This window comes from Falco naumanni, chromosome 3 (genome assembly GCF_017639655.2).
Source record: "Falco naumanni isolate bFalNau1 chromosome 3, bFalNau1.pat, whole genome shotgun sequence".
NCBI classification, from domain to species: Eukaryota; Metazoa; Chordata; class Aves; order Falconiformes; family Falconidae; genus Falco; species Falco naumanni.
The window spans coordinates 49,021,513-49,039,914 of NC_054056.1; the positions used below are offsets into that span (position 1 = coordinate 49,021,513).

At 41.8% G+C, this 18,402-nt stretch overlaps 1 protein-coding gene across 7 annotated transcripts in view; it reads right to left on the minus strand.

Annotated features, from left to right (window-relative positions):
• Positions 1 to 14,804, minus strand: part of ANKS6 (ankyrin repeat and sterile alpha motif domain containing 6) — a 38,570-nt gene extending 23,766 nt beyond the window's left edge. For 3 of the 7 annotated variants that reach the window (XR_005826902.1, XM_040587020.1, XM_040587019.1), the window contains exons 1-4: positions 14,305 to 14,804; positions 10,730 to 11,229; positions 6,628 to 6,672; positions 2,945 to 3,149 (exon numbers count right to left, since the gene is read on the minus strand). Coding sequence is in view for 6 of the 7 variants with exons in the window: in XM_040587020.1 (XP_040442954.1) it covers positions 2,945 to 3,149; positions 6,628 to 6,672; positions 10,730 to 11,229; positions 14,305 to 14,654 (1,100 nt within the window). In the remaining variant the exon portion in view is untranslated. The remainder of the gene's footprint in view (positions 1 to 2,944; positions 3,150 to 6,627; positions 6,673 to 10,729; positions 11,230 to 14,304) is intronic. The other 4 variants (XM_040587022.1, XM_040587025.1, XM_040587021.1 and 1 more) reach the window with 3 other exon arrangements.
• Between the last annotated feature and the right edge of the window lie 3,598 nt (positions 14,805 to 18,402).

Below are 18,402 nucleotides of genomic sequence, written 5' to 3' on the forward strand. Positions count from 1 at the left end.
AAGTCTCAAATTTATTCACAAGCCATTCAGAAGCTCCCATGATTCCTTTGTTAGTTGCAGTTTACTCACTATGAATCACACTAATCAACATGCCAAAGTTAGCCTAAAAACCCTAATGCGAGTAGGAAGTTTCTTAAGCTGACTCTTTGGAACTGACTCTGGAATTTGTTGCCAAACACCTTCACAAGCAAATGCCATTAAGGCCTAAGGCAAAAAAAGCAGATGGAAAGACAAAGGTCTGTCCAGTACTCATCATACACCATTATTCTTCCATTCAGTACTTCCCATACAATTTCATATTCAGAACAGGTAAGAAATTGCATACAGAAAAGCTGAATTGACTGAAGATAATTCATAAACTCCAAACAGTACTTCTGTTAATTAGAGATATAAATTATACAATTGAAAATGCACATTATCACTTCCTTGAGGTGTTCCAAATGCAAACCCAATCAGCATTAAATGATAACAAACACAAATGCCTTCCAACAAAAGCTCATAAAAGCTAGCTGCACAAAAGGAACTCGCCATCCCATTCCCATTAGCCTCTCTCCCTTCTCATACACCTGAATAAATAAACAGGACTTGCCTCATGAGTTAAAAACAATACTGTAATTCAGCCTACAAAATATGTGAACAGACAACAGAGCTAGGGAAAATACATTTAATACAAAACTCCTCTTGAGCAGAGACTGACTGTATAAAACAAACTCCAACATGCATAAGCAACATAGACCAAAAATGTTCTGAAGTATCAACAGGTCACCGCGAATTCTAATACTGAGGCTGACAAACCAATCTCAACCTCTCCACTTCAGAGCATTCCTTCTTATCGTAGAAATTTTTCAGTTCTGAACTCACTCCAGATAAAGACAACCTAAAATGGAGGAAGAGTGTTTCTCCTCTCTTTTAAGAAAAATTCTGTTTATCCCTACCACAGCTCCTCTGCATACTTCCCATTACTTTTCTTCCTTAAAACTCCATGATCCCGCCATCCTGCTTTAGAGTACTGCACTTTGAGGGCACAGAGACACATCCTTTAGCACCCCTGGCTCACACAGATCTTGCCTACTCCCTCCTTCAAACCAGAGACGCTCCACACCACTGCTGCTCCTGAGAAAGGGCTAGCTGAGCCACTGCAGAGGCCACAGATTTCCAGTTGTTACAAAAACTCACAACTGTCCCATGCCAACCAAGCAGAAAGGCTAGAATGCAAAGTATAGAATTAGAAGGGTAAACATTTATTCATGCGCATGAGGTGCCCCAGCCAAGCTGGGGCACCCCAAATGTGGTTTTACAGAGGCTTCTTGTATACTTGTGTGCATTCAGTGATTAGTCACATCTAATGTGTTTCACTGAAGTCTCCCCAATGAGACTGCACAGACAAACAAACAAAAAAAAAAGAGAACACAATTCATGGAACACCAACACTAACAATCATAGTGAAAATCATTATTTTAGTCACGATCATCATAGTACTAATCATAGTAAAACTTTGCAAAGCAACTGTATTTCTGCAGCTTTCTTGCTGCTTGTCTCACTGATCCACATGTCCCTGGAGTCAGTCTTGCTATCACTACTTATCTATGGAGAGCTTTAAGTTTCCAAGAAGCCAAGTCCTTACTTCCAGGGATGGGATGTCCTTTTGGTCCTTCTACTGAGCTGGTGTCCTTTAGATGTTTTACTTAAGCATGAACAATACCAAAGTCTCCAGTAAAATTCTTCTACTTCAAGTATAAAGTATGTTAACAAAGCTAATAGAATTTCATACTATAAAGACTAACTGATAAAGGGAACTTTCATAACACAGTCCTCCAGGAAACTGAAAGGGCCATATCTGAACACATGCAGCACTCTACTGGCATATACACTTCCACAGACAAGAGAAGTGCCCATGTACCAGTAAGGGGACATGTCAGCAGCTCTTGCACATCCCATCACCACCGGATGCTTCTACTGTAGCTGTGCACTGGGGTGGCTCCTGATAAGTGAAATGGCCACACTGGGAAAACTGAGTTTTAGGCACTTCTGTGAAATGCCTATCCCTACTATCGGCATTGCATTGGTGAGGAAGCACAGAATCTCATCTTATGTAGGTACCAGGAACTAATTCAGAAAAATTTTCACAAAGCAATGACTTGACCTCCTATTTTTCTCCTTGGTTGTGCTTTCATAGTCCAGTGAGATCTGCTGGCTAAAAATAAAGGCTGGAGCAGAATATCTGCATTTGTACAATTAATGCAAACATTACTAGGAGTGAAGCGAATCTTCACCTTGCTGAGACCCTCAGCTACAACAGAGAACAGTTCACCCTCCTAAACCAAATATCCTGTATTCAGACAATGCCAAACATATGACAGACACTATATTTGAAGTACCAGGCCAGTTTTTGGGGTCTGACTCTTAAGTGCCTACCTGCATTTAGAAAGTACCTTTAGAGAAAACAACACCCAGTTCCCAGTGGGCACATTTCAGAAAATTCCATGAAAACTAAAGGCTGGATAGGGGAACATAAAAATGGGTTTAAGAGTGGAAAGTATGGCACATAGAAGGGTGATTGCCTTGAAGTTTCACAACTTGATGCAGCCTACAATCCTAGCAGGGGGCAATACCATCTTAAAAAACACTAAAAAATGTCAAAGGATGGAAGTTGAAATGAGCACCAAAACTCTTAGTGCCTGCCTGGAGCACTACATTCCCGGCACTTAATGAGCCACCTCCAAGTTCCCAAATGTGCCACTCATTCTGAAACCCAAAGAGCATTCAGATTTGCTCTGAAAAGCTGAAGGCAGTGCAAGAGTCATGGAAAACTGAGGTCATAAGTCTCTCAATTTCTTGTAAGACCCCTCTGCTTCCAGAGTCAGTGTCAGAAAGATTTATTCTATTGGGATGTAAGAAGAATGAAACTACTTACTGCTAGATCCAAAGACAGCATATATCTTACCCATGGTATGTGGCCTGCATTAGTGCTGTCCAGCCATGAACATTATCCTGTTTGTCAATATCACCATTTTTCTCAACAAGGAGCTGAACAAGGGGCAGCTGTCCAGTTACAGCCGCAATCATTAATGGAGATGCTCCATCAACATTGGTAATATTGACCTGACTTGGGTCTTCATCAACGATCTCTTTAACCAGCTGGAAGTTTCCTGCAAAACAGTAATAAAACATAATCTACATAAGCAACAGACAACTGCTTAGCCACTGAATTAATATGTATTTTGCTTTGCTGACACTGGTCTACATGTAGTGGAATTAAAACAGAAAAAATAAAGTACTAGAGCAACTGCAATATATTTGTACTGATCTTTGGTCTTCCAGGCTATATAAAACTGTGGCATAAGCAGGAGGCACTGTTTTCCCACATTTTCCCTACCTGTACACTTATAGTACAATCCCGTTACAAGAATAATTTTCTAAAATGAACAACTAAGCTATAATAGCTGTATAAACTGCAGTGCATCCCACATGTGAAGACACAAGTAGGGAATATTTCTATTAAATTGTCATAAGATGATGTCATGAAAGGAAAATTGATGAGGCTGAGACACTATGAATTGTGCTTCAGCAGGATGAAGATCCCTGTTCCATTTCCATAGGCTGAAATCACAGCAAGCAACAATTTCAGAATCAAAGACAGTGGGTACAAAGGCACTCAAAAGATAGTGGAGGCCATCCCTTGCCTTAAGTAAGCAGAACACCACCCTGTGTCACACTAACCTGTGAGTCCTTACAAAGGTGGTTCACTGATTCTAAAAACCTCTACTGATACAATTCCATGACCTCCCAAGGAATTTATCTATTCCAGTCCTCAACTTTTCTATATTCAGAAAGTGTTTTTTTTTAATTCTGCCTCCAATATTTAAACTAAATCTCCAAGGCAAAAGTTCCCTACTCCTTGCTCAAGTGTAATGTGTTATTCCTGTCATCTTTCTAGTTCTTGAAACTTGAACATAATGTTCAAGTTCCCATATGAAGAGGCTGGCAGTCACCAAGTTCGTGTCTAGATTACGAAAAGCAGTATAAAATATGCTACTGAACATATTTTAACTAAGTTGTGGGCTTTTTTCTAAATATTAGTAGAACTAGGAACAAGCAGTTTTTAAAAATGTATGACATAGATAGGGTTATCTTAAGCAGAGATCTTAAGCTCACCCACCTCCCTTACTTTTTTGATGACATATGCCAGGAAAAAGAAGGCAAGAAGTTAACAGGAAAAAAAAGACCTTTGTGACCGAATATGTACCACTGCAGGAACAGAGTAAAAAGAAGCAAGTCATCAACTGCCACGCAAATGGAAAAAATCTCACCTTTAAAAAAAAACCTTCAGATGGTAAACTGCTTCAAGACATGGGCTGCCTTCAACTCAATCATAGGCATGAACACTTTCCTTGGAAAGCCAGTCAAAACCCCACACAAACCCTGCAGGTAGCTGAATGCACTCGCTGAAACCAACACCCACCCAATTTCTTGGAACAGGGAAGATACAAAAGCACAGGACTACATTTTTTATGTCCCTGTTTAGCAAAAGGCAGCAGGTGGCTTTAACACAGACCTGCAGCACAGAATTTGTTAAATAGAAACCCTGGAACCTACAGAGATTCCACAATTGTTTGAAATCTGGCCTGGACACTTCTTAACCTATTGAGTTGCTTTTTAGCAGCGTTGCTATCTGTAGCCAAGTATTTCAGAAAAAATCAAAAGGAGTATGCCACACACTATCCATTTGCCTCATCCACTAAGACTACTTCTGACCCAGCGCTAACATTTCTAAATCTCAAACTAAAAGTCACAGCAGTGCAAAACAGGCAGATGAACTCTCTAACAGACCTGAGGCCTTCTCAGGAAGAGGTTTTGGCAGCTTACGTGTGAAGAGTTGACATTTAAGAGAGCGCTCCTGGTACTGCTACCTATCACCTCTTTCTTGTCCACTATTATGTCTGCCCATTTCCAGGTCTGGTAGCCTGAAAACCCATGAAGCTCCTAGAAGATGACTTACAATGGTTACTTGAAAAGCAACTGTTACACTGGTGTACAAAACTCAGGATATGAACTGAACACTAAGGCCAGGCTTAACCATTTAAAACACACCTCTAACTTCTCAACAGGAATGCAGCAACAATAAAACTTGCAAGATAATTGTTGATATAAAGATGCATTTCTGAAATCCAATTGGACAGCTGTTCAGAAAAAATGGATTTTCCTTCACAAAATCCACTCATTTGCAAATAATAACAACAAAAAGAAGATCCATCAGAAACTGTGGAAGTTGCTAACTCAGAGGTCTCTTCAGGGTGCAGGTCCCTGTTGAAAGCAAGAAGGTGAACCACACCAAAGGCTTTACTATTATGTTACAGTCAGGAGTAGGTACGTGGGCAAAAAAGCTGGAATGAGGGGCAGCTGCCCTCAACTCTAAACCTTACTTATTCTGTATGCACGTATCACAGGCAGGAGGGGGAGACTCAGCTTTCAGAGCACTATGATCAGATTTTCTATGCCACAGACACAGAAAGCACAGCAACAGTAAGGATTCGGTCCACTGCACGTGCAAGGCTGTACTACCAAAGTTTTCTCTTTGTCTGGGGTATCTTAGTCCCAAGTAAGGGCACGCTGACTGAAGAAGTGATTCCCCCCTTAGGTATCATGACTTCATTAAACATAAGATTTCATCTCATATGGGAATTACATCTTCCAATATTAAAAATAAATAAATATTACATAGCTCAATCAGGAACTTTGCTTTACTGCTGAGTGACTATTTTTTTCCTGACTGTCTACACAGGTAGGAATGCCAGCCATAGGCTAAATGTACTATCAAATAGCTGAAAACATTTAAAAGTCAAAATACCAACTATAAATCAGGTAAGGTTCAAACACTGAATCTCTCTAACCTGTCAAAGAGATCGCAAACAGTGTGGAGTTTTCTGACCTGCGACATTATCAGGAACCTAAACAAAAACTGAATAAAACCATTTCCCATGTCAAAGCCATCAGATAGCAAGTCTCAGGCCAAACCCTTCACTTCAGCACTTTTTCCTATGCTGCAGAATCCAGGGAAATAGGTAACCAGAAAGCAGCTTGCCATCCACCAGGAGCCTGGAACAATAAATCAACAGGATGGCACTGGCTCTTTCTGTTTGCCACAGAACAGTTTTACCAGTTGTGTGCTCATGGAAGTCACTCTTGGTCATGGAAGAACAGGCAAAATCTAAGACACTTACTCTTTTCTTGAGACAACTTTCAAGAGCAATTACAATGCTCATGTGGAATAGAAGCCAGCATATTCTTTGCACCAACTAGCACCTTTGCTTTCATACTTCAAGTTTATGAGGAAGGAAAAAAAAAAATCATATTAAAGGTAGCATGGTCTTGCAGTAACTGGAACTACAACATAACACCGTTTTGGCATAAAGGGCACAACCAGAAGTTAATAAAGATTTTCTCATATTGGAACGTAAAGGAAAATAAACTGCAGACATAAATGTATTTTTAAAATTAAAAGAAGAACAAGGAAAAATCAAAGTCACATGTAAAAACAGAACATGTCTTGGTTTCCCATATTAGTAAACAAACATGCTCTGAAGTTACAAGAACTGGACACAGCGCAAGAATCCTCTCAGTACCTACCCAATTTCAAAGCATGAAAGACATCAGGTTGCCTCTTTTCTGTATCTGGGAAAAATATAAATATTTCCATTAGCAGCCATCAAAAAAGCAAAAAAATTATAGTAATTTTTTATAGCAGAAAGTATTAAATTTACATAAAGGTACTATAAAACTTACATTTAGACATACATTTAATAAGAACAAAGAAAGCATTGATAACCTGTTTATTCCCTTTGTGAAGAATCACTCACCTGTATGGTTCTCTGTGCAGAGCTAACTATAATATACAAACTATAATAAAGCACCAGTATAGGCTTTTGCCTTTTAACTTCCATTCTCTATCAGAAGACTGTATTTGAAACTTTCGTGTTTCCTGCCTGGAAGACTAAAACATCAATTAAGGAACCACAGAATGGTTCTGTGGTCTGGTGCAATCCTCTGTACAACTGCAAACACTCAAATAATACAGGATTATTTTGAAAGGTGACTCAAAAGGAGTTTTACAATTTTACAAGCTGTTCCACTTTTTTTTCCTCTTCAGTATTACCAGGTTAATTTGTGAAGGTCACAAAAATAAATAGGGATGATTGAACTACACACCTTGGTATCTGTGCATTAATCAATATCCTTCAACTCCCAGATCACCATCCCCATAATAAGAACAGCAATTATTATAAATTTTAATATTTTTAGTGAAGAATCATTCCCTTCACGTCTTCAAAGTGCTTTGAAACTGCTGATACTATGTAAGATGAGGAAAAAATAGTGACATGATTTTGCACCTTCCACTCAAGCCAGAAAAATATATCCTTTTCCATCTTCCAGAACACTACTGACACTACAGAATCAACGGGGTAAAAAGATTTTAAGGAAAACAAGGAGACATTGAGAGATTTCCTGAGCTGGATACTGCTTTTTTTATGGTAATACATAAAAGGTTGATCTTCATAGCTTGACTACAAATGAAGTAATTTGAAAATGCTGAGCAAAAGCCTAGAAAACCATAAGAACCTTTTATTTAAGACTGGGAAAGAGAACAGTGGGTCCTACATTTTCTCCTGATTCAGAAACTGCTCTTACAGAAGGAACTATGTATGAGCTCACCATTAGAAAACTGATTTCAAAAGAGTAGTTTAGGACAACCAGCGCCTGTACTTGGCATGTGAAAAGCCCGTATGAAAGGCAGCCTCAGGGAGCAGGAGACCACAAGGAGATGCCAGAAGGAAGGGGGTCCCTCCAGGTAAGCCAAAGCAATAACAGAGGCAGAACACAGGCAACACCCAGGCCATTTTGGTTAGTTCTGACTTTGCTACTGAAAACAGCCCCAAAAAGAGAGTTGCTTTCTTTTGGGATGCAATTTGCCCTATCTATGGCAATGGGATCAGAAGACAAGTTCCTTTTCTGCTGCCTTCTTTACAAGAGAAAGGGTGGGGGGTTTTCTTCCCAGAATACACAAGACTTCAGTGCTAGGAGACTGAAGCTATGGTCAAAAATGAATGCAGAAATTTGTGTGGAAGCTTAACATTTTTACCCCTCCTCATCCCTATTAGTTACTACCCTTCTGCATGGAAACTCCCCCTCAGCAGAGGTGATAGGAACATTCATCTGCTTTAATCCACTCTCCTAGCTTAAACAGACTTCTTCAATACACTATATTATATGAATACAGAAGACTTTCAATCAGGCCAACTCTGCCTGCACATCCATTCTGTATGTGCACTGTATGGGCAAGGTATAAAGCACTGCACTAGTGAACTGCACTGATTCTCTGTGTGTACTGTAACTGACTGATGTCTACTCCTCAGAGACTGATCATGAGCAAATGTCTACAGTCAGCCAGTTCTGTCTGGCAGCATGGCTGTATGAAAGCCCCAGCTCCAACTTAACCTATGAGCCAACATCTAAGTTAACACCTTCTCCAAAGCAGAAACAAATGTCAGATTTTTGTCCTTGCTTCTGAAAGTATCAGAGAAGCTTGACCTGCAAGAATGACACCAAATGTGAATAAAACCCAAGAATTTTGGGGATTGTGGACATGTCCATATGGCAGTACAATGTAGACATAATTAGGTAAGATTTAAATAAGCCTGTCTCATATTATAAGTGGCAAAGAGCTTACAGTGGGCTATTCTACTCTACAGGCTTTCTGCCACCATGGCTGGGTGGGTGGTAGCACCTGGAAAAGGTTCTTTCTAGGCTAGCCACATCCTTAGACTTCATAGCCAAGAACTCCAAAGCTGAAGAATCCAGATGCAGCTCTTCCAAACTGTCTTGTTAAGCACCTCCCACCACTGATCTTCATCATAAAGAACAAACATCTCAAAAAGTGTCCCCAGACAGCCACATACAGAAATAAGGTCTCAATCTTTGTAATGACTTATTGATGTTCAAATGTCCAACATGATGTCCAAATCAAACTGCCTGATTTCAGGAACAGATTTAATGTATTTTTGTTAGCATAAGCAAACTTCTGAAGAAGGGAAGAGAAGTAAATCCACAGTACTTTAACAAAACTAGCATAAGACATTCTTAATATTATTTCATAGAACCGGCTAGAAAGAAAAGCTGATTTGGAAAAATATGTGGGAGTGATAACCGCAATAAGTAAAAAATAAAAAAAAATTAAAACCTAAATTCATTAACATTTCAAACTGGCAGGTGACAGCAAGTAGGTTTAACCTTTATCTTCAATAAAAACAAAACCCCTAGTAATTACATCCCAAAAAATTGTCAACAGAATACAAATTTGATTAGTAATTAAAAAATGGAAAATTACTGGTAAAGACAGACAATATACCACTCTTTCCTTTGGGTTGAGCGTATGGTACTGGACATACAGGTTAAGACTGAAGGAAAAATTTGTAGTCTGTTTGCTCACATCTTTCTAAGCCTTCAGATTCCCTAGTACAAGATACTACCTCTGCCTACAAAATCCTGGATTTCTTACATCCTTCCATGCTCATGGCTAAAGTTACATGACCACCGCACATTCTTTAATTACAGTCACAAAATGCTTCTTTATCACTTGTCTTGTTCAGTGCACATAACAAATAAATTACAAGACAAAATTAAAAAGCATAAAAGCAGCATTTCTTAACTTCATTTTAATTGAGGTTTGCATTGAAATAATGTTATTTTAATCTAGTTTTGTACATATACAAACAGTGTGTGTGCCTACTGTGTGTGTGTGCGCACATAAACAGGCATATTCACATTTGAAGGAAGGAGATTGCTTATAAATTCTAAGTCCTGAAGTCAACTAAGTATTCCCATCTCCTGCAAGGAACATAAAAGTAGGGCACATGCCGACTTGTTATTCGTTCACATTAATACTTGGTTTTCTCAGAATACACACTCCACTATCAAAGGGCTCTGAGGAGGTTTCACATATTCAGAGAGAGGTAGAAGAAAATGTTAGGTTAACCTCATCTGGTTTTCTGCAAGTCACAGGCCTTATATGTGACACCAAGTGAAGACAATCCAATCATGAGGTTTAGAAAGGCACTTAACCCTTGATTACACCTCTACTAAGTCACTCCAGGTCTAAGCTTCACTGCAAAATATAGTGTCTTATTTCCCATTTGAATTCTTCTAACTTTAAACACAGGTTTTTTCTTTGGCTGCCACATAAAAAGGCTCTCCAGTATTGGACATCCTGTGCCCTATGTGGACACTTTATTAATCACACCTCTTAATCACCTCCTCATGAAGCCAGACATTTTCAACTTCTTCAGTCTCTCAGGTTTTCTCAGTCTATGATATCCTTTCTTTGATATCCTGGGGTTTTATGTCCCTTTTTTACTGTGATTTCAAGTAGGCCTTTGTAATTTCTTCTTAAATGAGCAACTGGATCGGGTGGTTTAAAAGTAAACATTTAAAATACTTTAAAATGTTTCACATTATTTTTATTGCAGGACAGGGATCTTGTCATGCTAACGTGGAGATAACTTGCTGAAGTTGTGCATTCCTCCCACACTTGAGGTAGGTGTACTTATACCAACATTTTCAAGAGTCTAGTTACAAATTATAAAGAACATCATGTACATACAAAATAACTCCTTCAATTTCTAAATACACAATCAAAACTTCAAGAAAGTGAAACAAAAAAACTAATGCTCCATACCTGTCTGGGATCTGATTGTTGTGAGAGATTCCAGGTAGTCCTTCATGTCTTTGTGTTTGAAGCCAACAGAGATTTCAAAAGGTGTTTTATGTAGTACATTCAGGTGATCAGGATTGGCACCTTTCTCCATCAACTGCTGTGCCAAGCTCACCTTTCCACTAACAGCGGCCAGCATTAAAGGACTCCAGCCCATAGTCTTCACAGCGTAATTACAATCGGCTCCCCAGTCTAATAACAGATGTACCACTGCCTCGTGTCCATGCTGAGCAGCTGCCATTAGTGGAGTGATATCAGGAAGCTCATCTCTGCTGCTGTTAAGCACACTTGTGCTAAAATGATCATAATTGTCTACAAAAGCTCCAGATTCCAGCAACAATTTCACCATGCTGACGTGGCCACCTCTGGAGGCCATTGTGAGGACACTGGCTCCTAACTTATTCTGTGCATTGAGATCAGCACCGTTCTCCAGCAATATGTGAGCCACACTTATGTGTCCAAACCTTGAGAGAAAGAAGTAATGAGGAGAATTAACACCTTGGATGGCAGAGGCTTCTCAAAGAAAACCGACATATCTGAACACAGAAAACTGTTACTAAATCTACTGACTAATATACTGTGAGGGACTACACACATACCACTGAATGTGACACAGTGGTCACCTTACTGGAGGGGAGCAATGAACAGCTGAGAACTGTAAAATAAACCGTTCCACATGTACCAGTGACCACGCTCATAAACCAGGCACCTATTTAAAAGGATGTTCTGGTAAAGCAGCAAGGTGCTAGCCTCATTTTCAACTGCATAACATCAACATGTAACTTCTATAAACCACAGTGTCACTTTCATCCTCTTATTTCCAGGCCTGTATCACATTCAAGAATCAAAGGCAGTTTATTTGCAGAGATCTTAATTAAGCACCCTCATTACTATTGAACAAGTAGAATAAAAACTACTTCAAAGGGTCAATGCTAAAAAAAAAAAAAAGAAAACAAAAAAGACCTTTTCATGAACTGGATAGCCAGACTTTGTATTTGCATCATCCCTTGCTTTCCAGTTGTGAACTATCAATGTACCCCCACAATGGAAGAAGGCTCAGGCAAGGCAGGCATGTGCCCACGAAGCTCAGAACAGAAGAGCACAGCCAGTGACGACAGCTGCTGTAAACTAAGCTGAACTTCTCTCAATGTAAAAGGGATTGAAGGGCGCCCTTTGTTTTAGAGAAACAGCTCTATCAGCAGAGTGGGACAACTGTCTGTGTGAATGGCCTTCCCTAAAACAGCCAAAACTATTATCCTCCTGAGTCAGTCAGACCAGCATAGGGGAAGTGTCTACACAGCTCAGCCCAACACAGAGCACCAAAACTGAGCAACCCAACAAAACAAATTTTGAAGAGAACATGGGGCATGAGCTGGCTTCCAGCCACATATTCTTCCCTGGCAACTGGGGATGACCAGCATCATGACGGTGAGCATACAGGGACTACTAGTGGGCGTGCTGTTTGTCTTGGGTTCAACTGTGTGTTTTGGCTGCTATATTAGGCTTGTGTCATGATTTCAGGAGGCTGCTCTATCACTAGGCTAAACTAAAATCCTATGTAACATCAAATATATTCCAATAAAGAAACTTGGTATTAGAGCCTCCTTATGTAGAGTATCTAAAAGAACTTTGTCAGAGTACTGAACTCTGACACCAGTTTCATCCGTAACCCAGCTCTGATACCACTTGACTATCAGAGGCTCTGGTAGTTTGCCAGTAAACAAAAGACAGTCATGAAAGCCATACACCCAACCAGCTAGTTAACCATGAGAAAATGGAAACAGTTTACCATTCTTCTGCTGAGGAATCCCACATTTCAATAAACATAATAGATTGACAAGATGGGTACTTTGGGCTTTTGTCGCAGATATCGTACATTACTGTGTGCTTGTGCAGTGTTTAACACCATCAAACTTTGATCCTGGAAGCAGACTTTCTACACTGCAGCAAAGCAAACGTTAGTCGAGGAAATCCCAAAGAACACTACTAAAGCAGACACAAGACCCCTAGTTTCCTTTAACGAAGTACAGAGCTGCAGGCTAAAGCTTTGAGGACCTGTCTAGTCCCTAGGTCTATCCTGGTAGCCTTCACTCCATCACCTCACTAGAGCCTGCAACTCCTGTACATGACTAATTTTATGCATATATGTATCTCCTGTCCAGTTTCAACAGGACTAACCACAGCCAGAAAATTAAACATGTACATAGTTTGAAACCTACGTCTGTACAAAGCCTGTGTTTCCTTTTTAGTTATCCATTAAAGAAAAAAGAAACATGCTCTTCCACTCCATGTTTTCTCCCCAGGCTTCAATGATACAGTACTTTTCAAATGGCAGCAAGTAATTTCTTTCAAACAATGACAGGGCTATAGTGATTTGAGTTTATTGTTTTTAGAGAATGAGCGTACGGTTTTCATTAAGGAAAAAAATATCTAAGAGTGTTTCTGCAATTTTTTTCTTTTTTTTTTTTTTTTTAACCTTCATAAAATAACAAAACTGTTGAACCTTGTCTTCCTTGTTCTTACTGGGAAACCAGCTGTGTGACTCATTCTTTGGGAACTTTCTATCAGCTTTAACCAAAAGGAGACAGACTCTTTTCTTCCAAGTATTTTAATCTGTTGTAAACCAAATGGGGGTGGGGGGGGGTAGGGGGGTGGAAATCCACCAAGAAACTGTTCTCTTCTCAAACATTCAATTCTTATAGGAAAGCACTGCCCTCCAACCTTGCAAAACACCCCTGTAAACCTGAGGGGTACTTGTGTATGTAAAGATAATCACAAACACCAGCATCAGCGATACGAGGACCTCCCACAACCCAGCAGTGGGTTACATGAAGCGCAGCACCACTGATGCAGAAAACAATTCAGTTTTGTCATTAAAAGCCTCAGCAATGATTATCCATATCCTCCAGCAACCCACTTAGGAAAACACAGAAAAGCCAAGTGGAATGAATTATTTCTTTCTGCTTCAGTATGTTTTACGTCTGAGGTCACTTCAACAGGTAGGGCAAGACACAAACATACCAAAAAATATGACAGAAAAAGTTAGAGGCATGCGCATATGTTATTTCCACAGAAGGAAAGAGGGGAGCGGTGTTTTCATATTACCTCTGGGATTCTGCACTGGCTATACCCAAGAGAGAGCATGAACAGCTTCGATTACCACATCTTCAATATGGAAAGAGAAAACCTAACGCCCCAGCGTAACACTTACCCAGATTTAACCTCGACGACCCCTCCCCACCGCCCCCCCCGGGAAGGTAACAGGTGGCCACTCGGACGCCCCCGGGGTAACGGCCGCTACACGGGTGAGCGACCGCGGCCTACAACATGGCGGCTGCCCCGGCTCTCCCGCACGCCGGCCCGCCTGCAGCCCCCGGCGCTCCCGGGCGCCCTCCGCCGGCCCGGGACGTGTCATTTTGAGGGCGGAGGAGCCCGGCGGCGGCGCCGTACCCGCCCTGCAGCTGACTAGGCCGATGCCCCGCAACTAGGCGGGATGGCGCCCAGAGACACCCCCCCACCCGGCCCGATCCCTCCCCTACCTGGCCGCTTGCATGAGGGGGCTCCATCCGTAGTGGTTCCTGCTCTGCACCGAGGCCCCCTTCCGCAGCAGGAACCGCACCAGCTGCTCGTGGCCCCCCGCCGCGGCGAACTGCAGCCCCGTGTTGCCGGCCTCGTCCGTGCAGTCCACGGGCACGGCGGGGGCCGGCGGGGCGGACGGTTCGCCGCGGGGCTCCGCCGCCGCCTCCTCGGTACCGCAGGAGGAGGGGGCCGCCGGGTCGGCGGTGCCGCCGCCGGGCAGCCCCAAGAGGCGCCGGGCGGTGTCGCAGTCGCCCTGCTCGCAGGCGCGGAGGAAGAGCTGGACCTGGGGGGGCACTCCGCACTCCCCCATGGGCAGCGCCGGCCAGCCCTGAGCAGCTCGGCCGCCGGCGGCTCGGCGGCCGCCGGGAAGGGAGCGGGAGGAGGGGACTCCGCCGGCGGGAGGCGGGCGGCCGCTGCGCCCCGGCCGCTCTCACACGGCGGGGAGGGGAAGCCGGGCTGGGCCGCACGCCACGCTCCCGCAGCCGGCAAGGGGCCACCGCTCCTCGACGCAGCCAGCGCCTGGGTCACCACAGCTCCTGCCCCTTCCCCAGGTGCTTCCTGTCATCCACTCGCCTCCGGGCTGCCGCCGTTCGCCTTGCCGCGTTCCCGCTACCATTACTGACTCCCTTACAAAGAAGCGGCTCTGCGTTATGTGTTTCTGCCTGTGGTCATCGCAGCAAGCCTTGCCTGTAGGGCTGCAGGGCGTATTCCCTCTTACCCGACGCAGTAACCCCTTTTTCTCGCTTCACAACGGGATTTCTATGGCCTAGCGTGGTCCCTCTGTCAGCCCCACTCTGCGTTCACGATACTTCAGCCTTACTTACACCTTCCTACTTTCCTCCAGCTCCAAACCAGCCTCTTCTGTCACAGAGACACAGGATTCACAGTTGAGTCATTCCCCAACCGACACATTTCCTACCCCCTGAGAGCACTGATCAGTTAGTCGTTTAAGCATAAAATTTGGATTTCTTGTGATCTTCAGCTTCAGCCTCCCAGGCAACTTGAAATCTTTTCCAGGTTATATTGATTTACATATAAAGCGAGAGGAAAAAATAAAGCACCGATGAAGTAATTCTTTAACTGGAGTTGACCAGTCACTTAAGAATAATTGTGTCCTGTCCCTGTATGTTTGGGCAAGTCATTATCTATAAAAATCGGTGACTTCAATGACAGAACATGGCACTTGCTACAGTGGTGGAGGTTTTGGGGACAAGATGACTAGGAGAGGCTATGGGGAGTGTAGTGAAACCACCAAACACCACTAAAAGGAAGCCATCCCCTGGTTTGAGGCATTGGCATCCATATCTTCCAAGTTATATGGCTTTCTGCATCTGGTCCACCTGCAAATCCAGATTGCCAGACCATCAAGGCAAAGGGCTAAACAAGTTACACTTTGAGAAAGGCTCCAGCAACCAAGAGTTCTGGCTGTGTTTATGGCCACTTAAACCAGTCCTCTGGGAAAGTACCATTCACAGCAAAGAAAAAAAATACACCTTTGCAAATTTATCATTACAGAAGGAACAGGACAAATCCCTAGACAGGGTAATTATTGAGTGATCCTTCCTCCTTTATATACCATGTGTTAACTCATGTAAAATACAAAAAAATACATGAATATGAAATGTATTTATGTTAAATAGTTTCCTTAAGCATAAAGATGCTTATAGTGGCCATCATCACAGGAAAGATGCATGGCTAGGTAGACTTTTGGTCTAGCCAGTACAACCATTCTTACATTACGATGGTATGAGGAGCTTGCCATCACCAATAAACCTGGACGGTGCAATTCACTGCGTGTAGATTTCAGAGTTTGGAAGAAGCAAATGGCAAGAGTGATTAATGCAATATATTATTCATGACTGAAGAAAACTGGGTCATACTTACCATATCAAAGTGCATGCCTGGACATAGTCAAATTAGTGACAGGATCACTCCAGTTGATCTTTGAGATAAGCTACTGAACATGTTGATCATACAAATTTATGGTATGTAGCTGGTGATTACGCTATCAAATTCTACTAATGATTTGAAACTCCAGACAAAGATACCATGAATGTAATTAGAAGCTAACAGCAAAATATGCAAGTCTTATTTTAAGAAACTCATAACTAAGCAATAGGAAGTATTTGTTGAGATTTACAAAATGAGCAAGGAAATTGTGCTGAATTTTGCTGCTGTCATCTGATGGTCATTACTATTCTCAGTCAGCATCCTAGGCCTTCATACAGTTAAGATCATACAGTGATTTCTGTCTCTGATTGAGAATCAAAATATCACGAGGCAAGGGAAAAATAATCAGATCTCTTCTGAAATGAATGAAGTGCTATAGAATATTCTCATGCTGATGTAGTACCAAGCTCTCTGGAAAATACAGGACTCGATTTCTTCACCAATGAAAGAATCAGCCTAACCCTTTCAAACTGTTCATTAGGGTAGGATGATAGAGAAGGCTTAGGTTTGAAGATAATACAGGAGAAAAAAACAACCAAGATTCTCAAGTGCAAATTGTGCATTAGTTATTGGGAAGGTTTGTCCAAACTGCATCTGGTTTGACCAGTCAGTGAAAACAGTGTTGCTTTTGACAAGAAAATCTTTCCTGTCACCGATGTGTTAATTTGTATAGGTCAGTGTTAGATTGCTCTGACGTGAAAATAATTTGAAGTGGCAGAGAAAAACCTGATGGATGGAAAAATTACTGAAAAGGACATGAGAAAAGTACAAGGAACAGAACAGGCCCACCAAAAAAAACCAGAACAGACAAGGCAAGAGCAAACATGTGACGTCAACATTTGTGAATCTTTCCTAACGGAAGTCTCCACTGCAAATGATATCAAAACACCAGCAGGGAGGTAAATGGGCCAATGTAAGCTTTATTAAAGCTACTCATAATACAAGGTGACATAAAGGAGAGAAACATAGTCATTGTTCTCCAAGACACAGAACTCATCATCTGCAAAACAAAGCCTAGGAAACCATTAGGGCATTTAATGTAACTGTGCAGTTAGTAAAGTATAATACAACAAATGTGCAGTGATGTAGAACTATGAATCGGCCAGGTAACATAACAAGAAATTCTGTTGCTCTTACAGTAATAATAGGATGTAACATATTTGGACATATCCTTATACCATGACGCACAAGAAAATTTCTTCCTCATATATAACTCAGGATCACATAATAATGAAGACTATAAAATCAGTATCATAATCAAAAGCATCTCAGAAAGGGAAAAATGCAAGTAGTCAAGGAAACTGTTCCAAAGAAATCCAGAAAACTAGACATAGCTGACTCAGTCATAGTCTCCATTATGAAGACCGGGGATGATGGCATCTCAATTTTCATGGCGATTCAAGGAGTAAAAGGCTTATTTTCTACTGTAAAACCTTGCTGATATTAATCACAAGGTAGTCATACTTCTGAGAAAAAGAAAACTGAACATTTTAGCATGTGTTTGGTGTGAACACTCCTATCTCTGCCTTAATGAAAGGCAGACATATATTAGAAATACCATCATAGAAAAGCAGATGCTTCTCCAGTATCATTCAATTCATATATCATAGAATCATAGAATGGTTTGGGTTGGAAAGGATCTTAAAGATCATCTAATTCTAACATCCCTCCCATGGGCAGGGACACCTTCCACTAGACCATGTTGCTCAAAGCCCCATTCAGCTTGGCCCTGAAGACGTCCAGGGATGGGGCATCTACAACTTCCTGGGCAACCTGGTTCAGTGTCTCACCACCCTCACAGTAAAAAAATTTCTTCCTAATATCTAATCTAAATCTACCCTATTTCAGTTTAAGACACTACCCCTTGTCCCCCCAGACCCTTCCCTTCTCCAGGCTCAAGAACCCCAACTCTCTCAGCCTGTCTTCAGAGGAGAGGTGCTCCAGCCCTCTGATCGTCTTTGTGGCCTCCTCTGGACTTGTTCTAACAGGTCCATGTCTTCCTTATGTTGGGGCCCCCAGAGCTGGTATACATTAACTTCGGTCCTTTCAGGCATAGAAACAGAAATAACCTTGAAAAAATTACTAAAAAAAAATATGTTGTAAGTGCC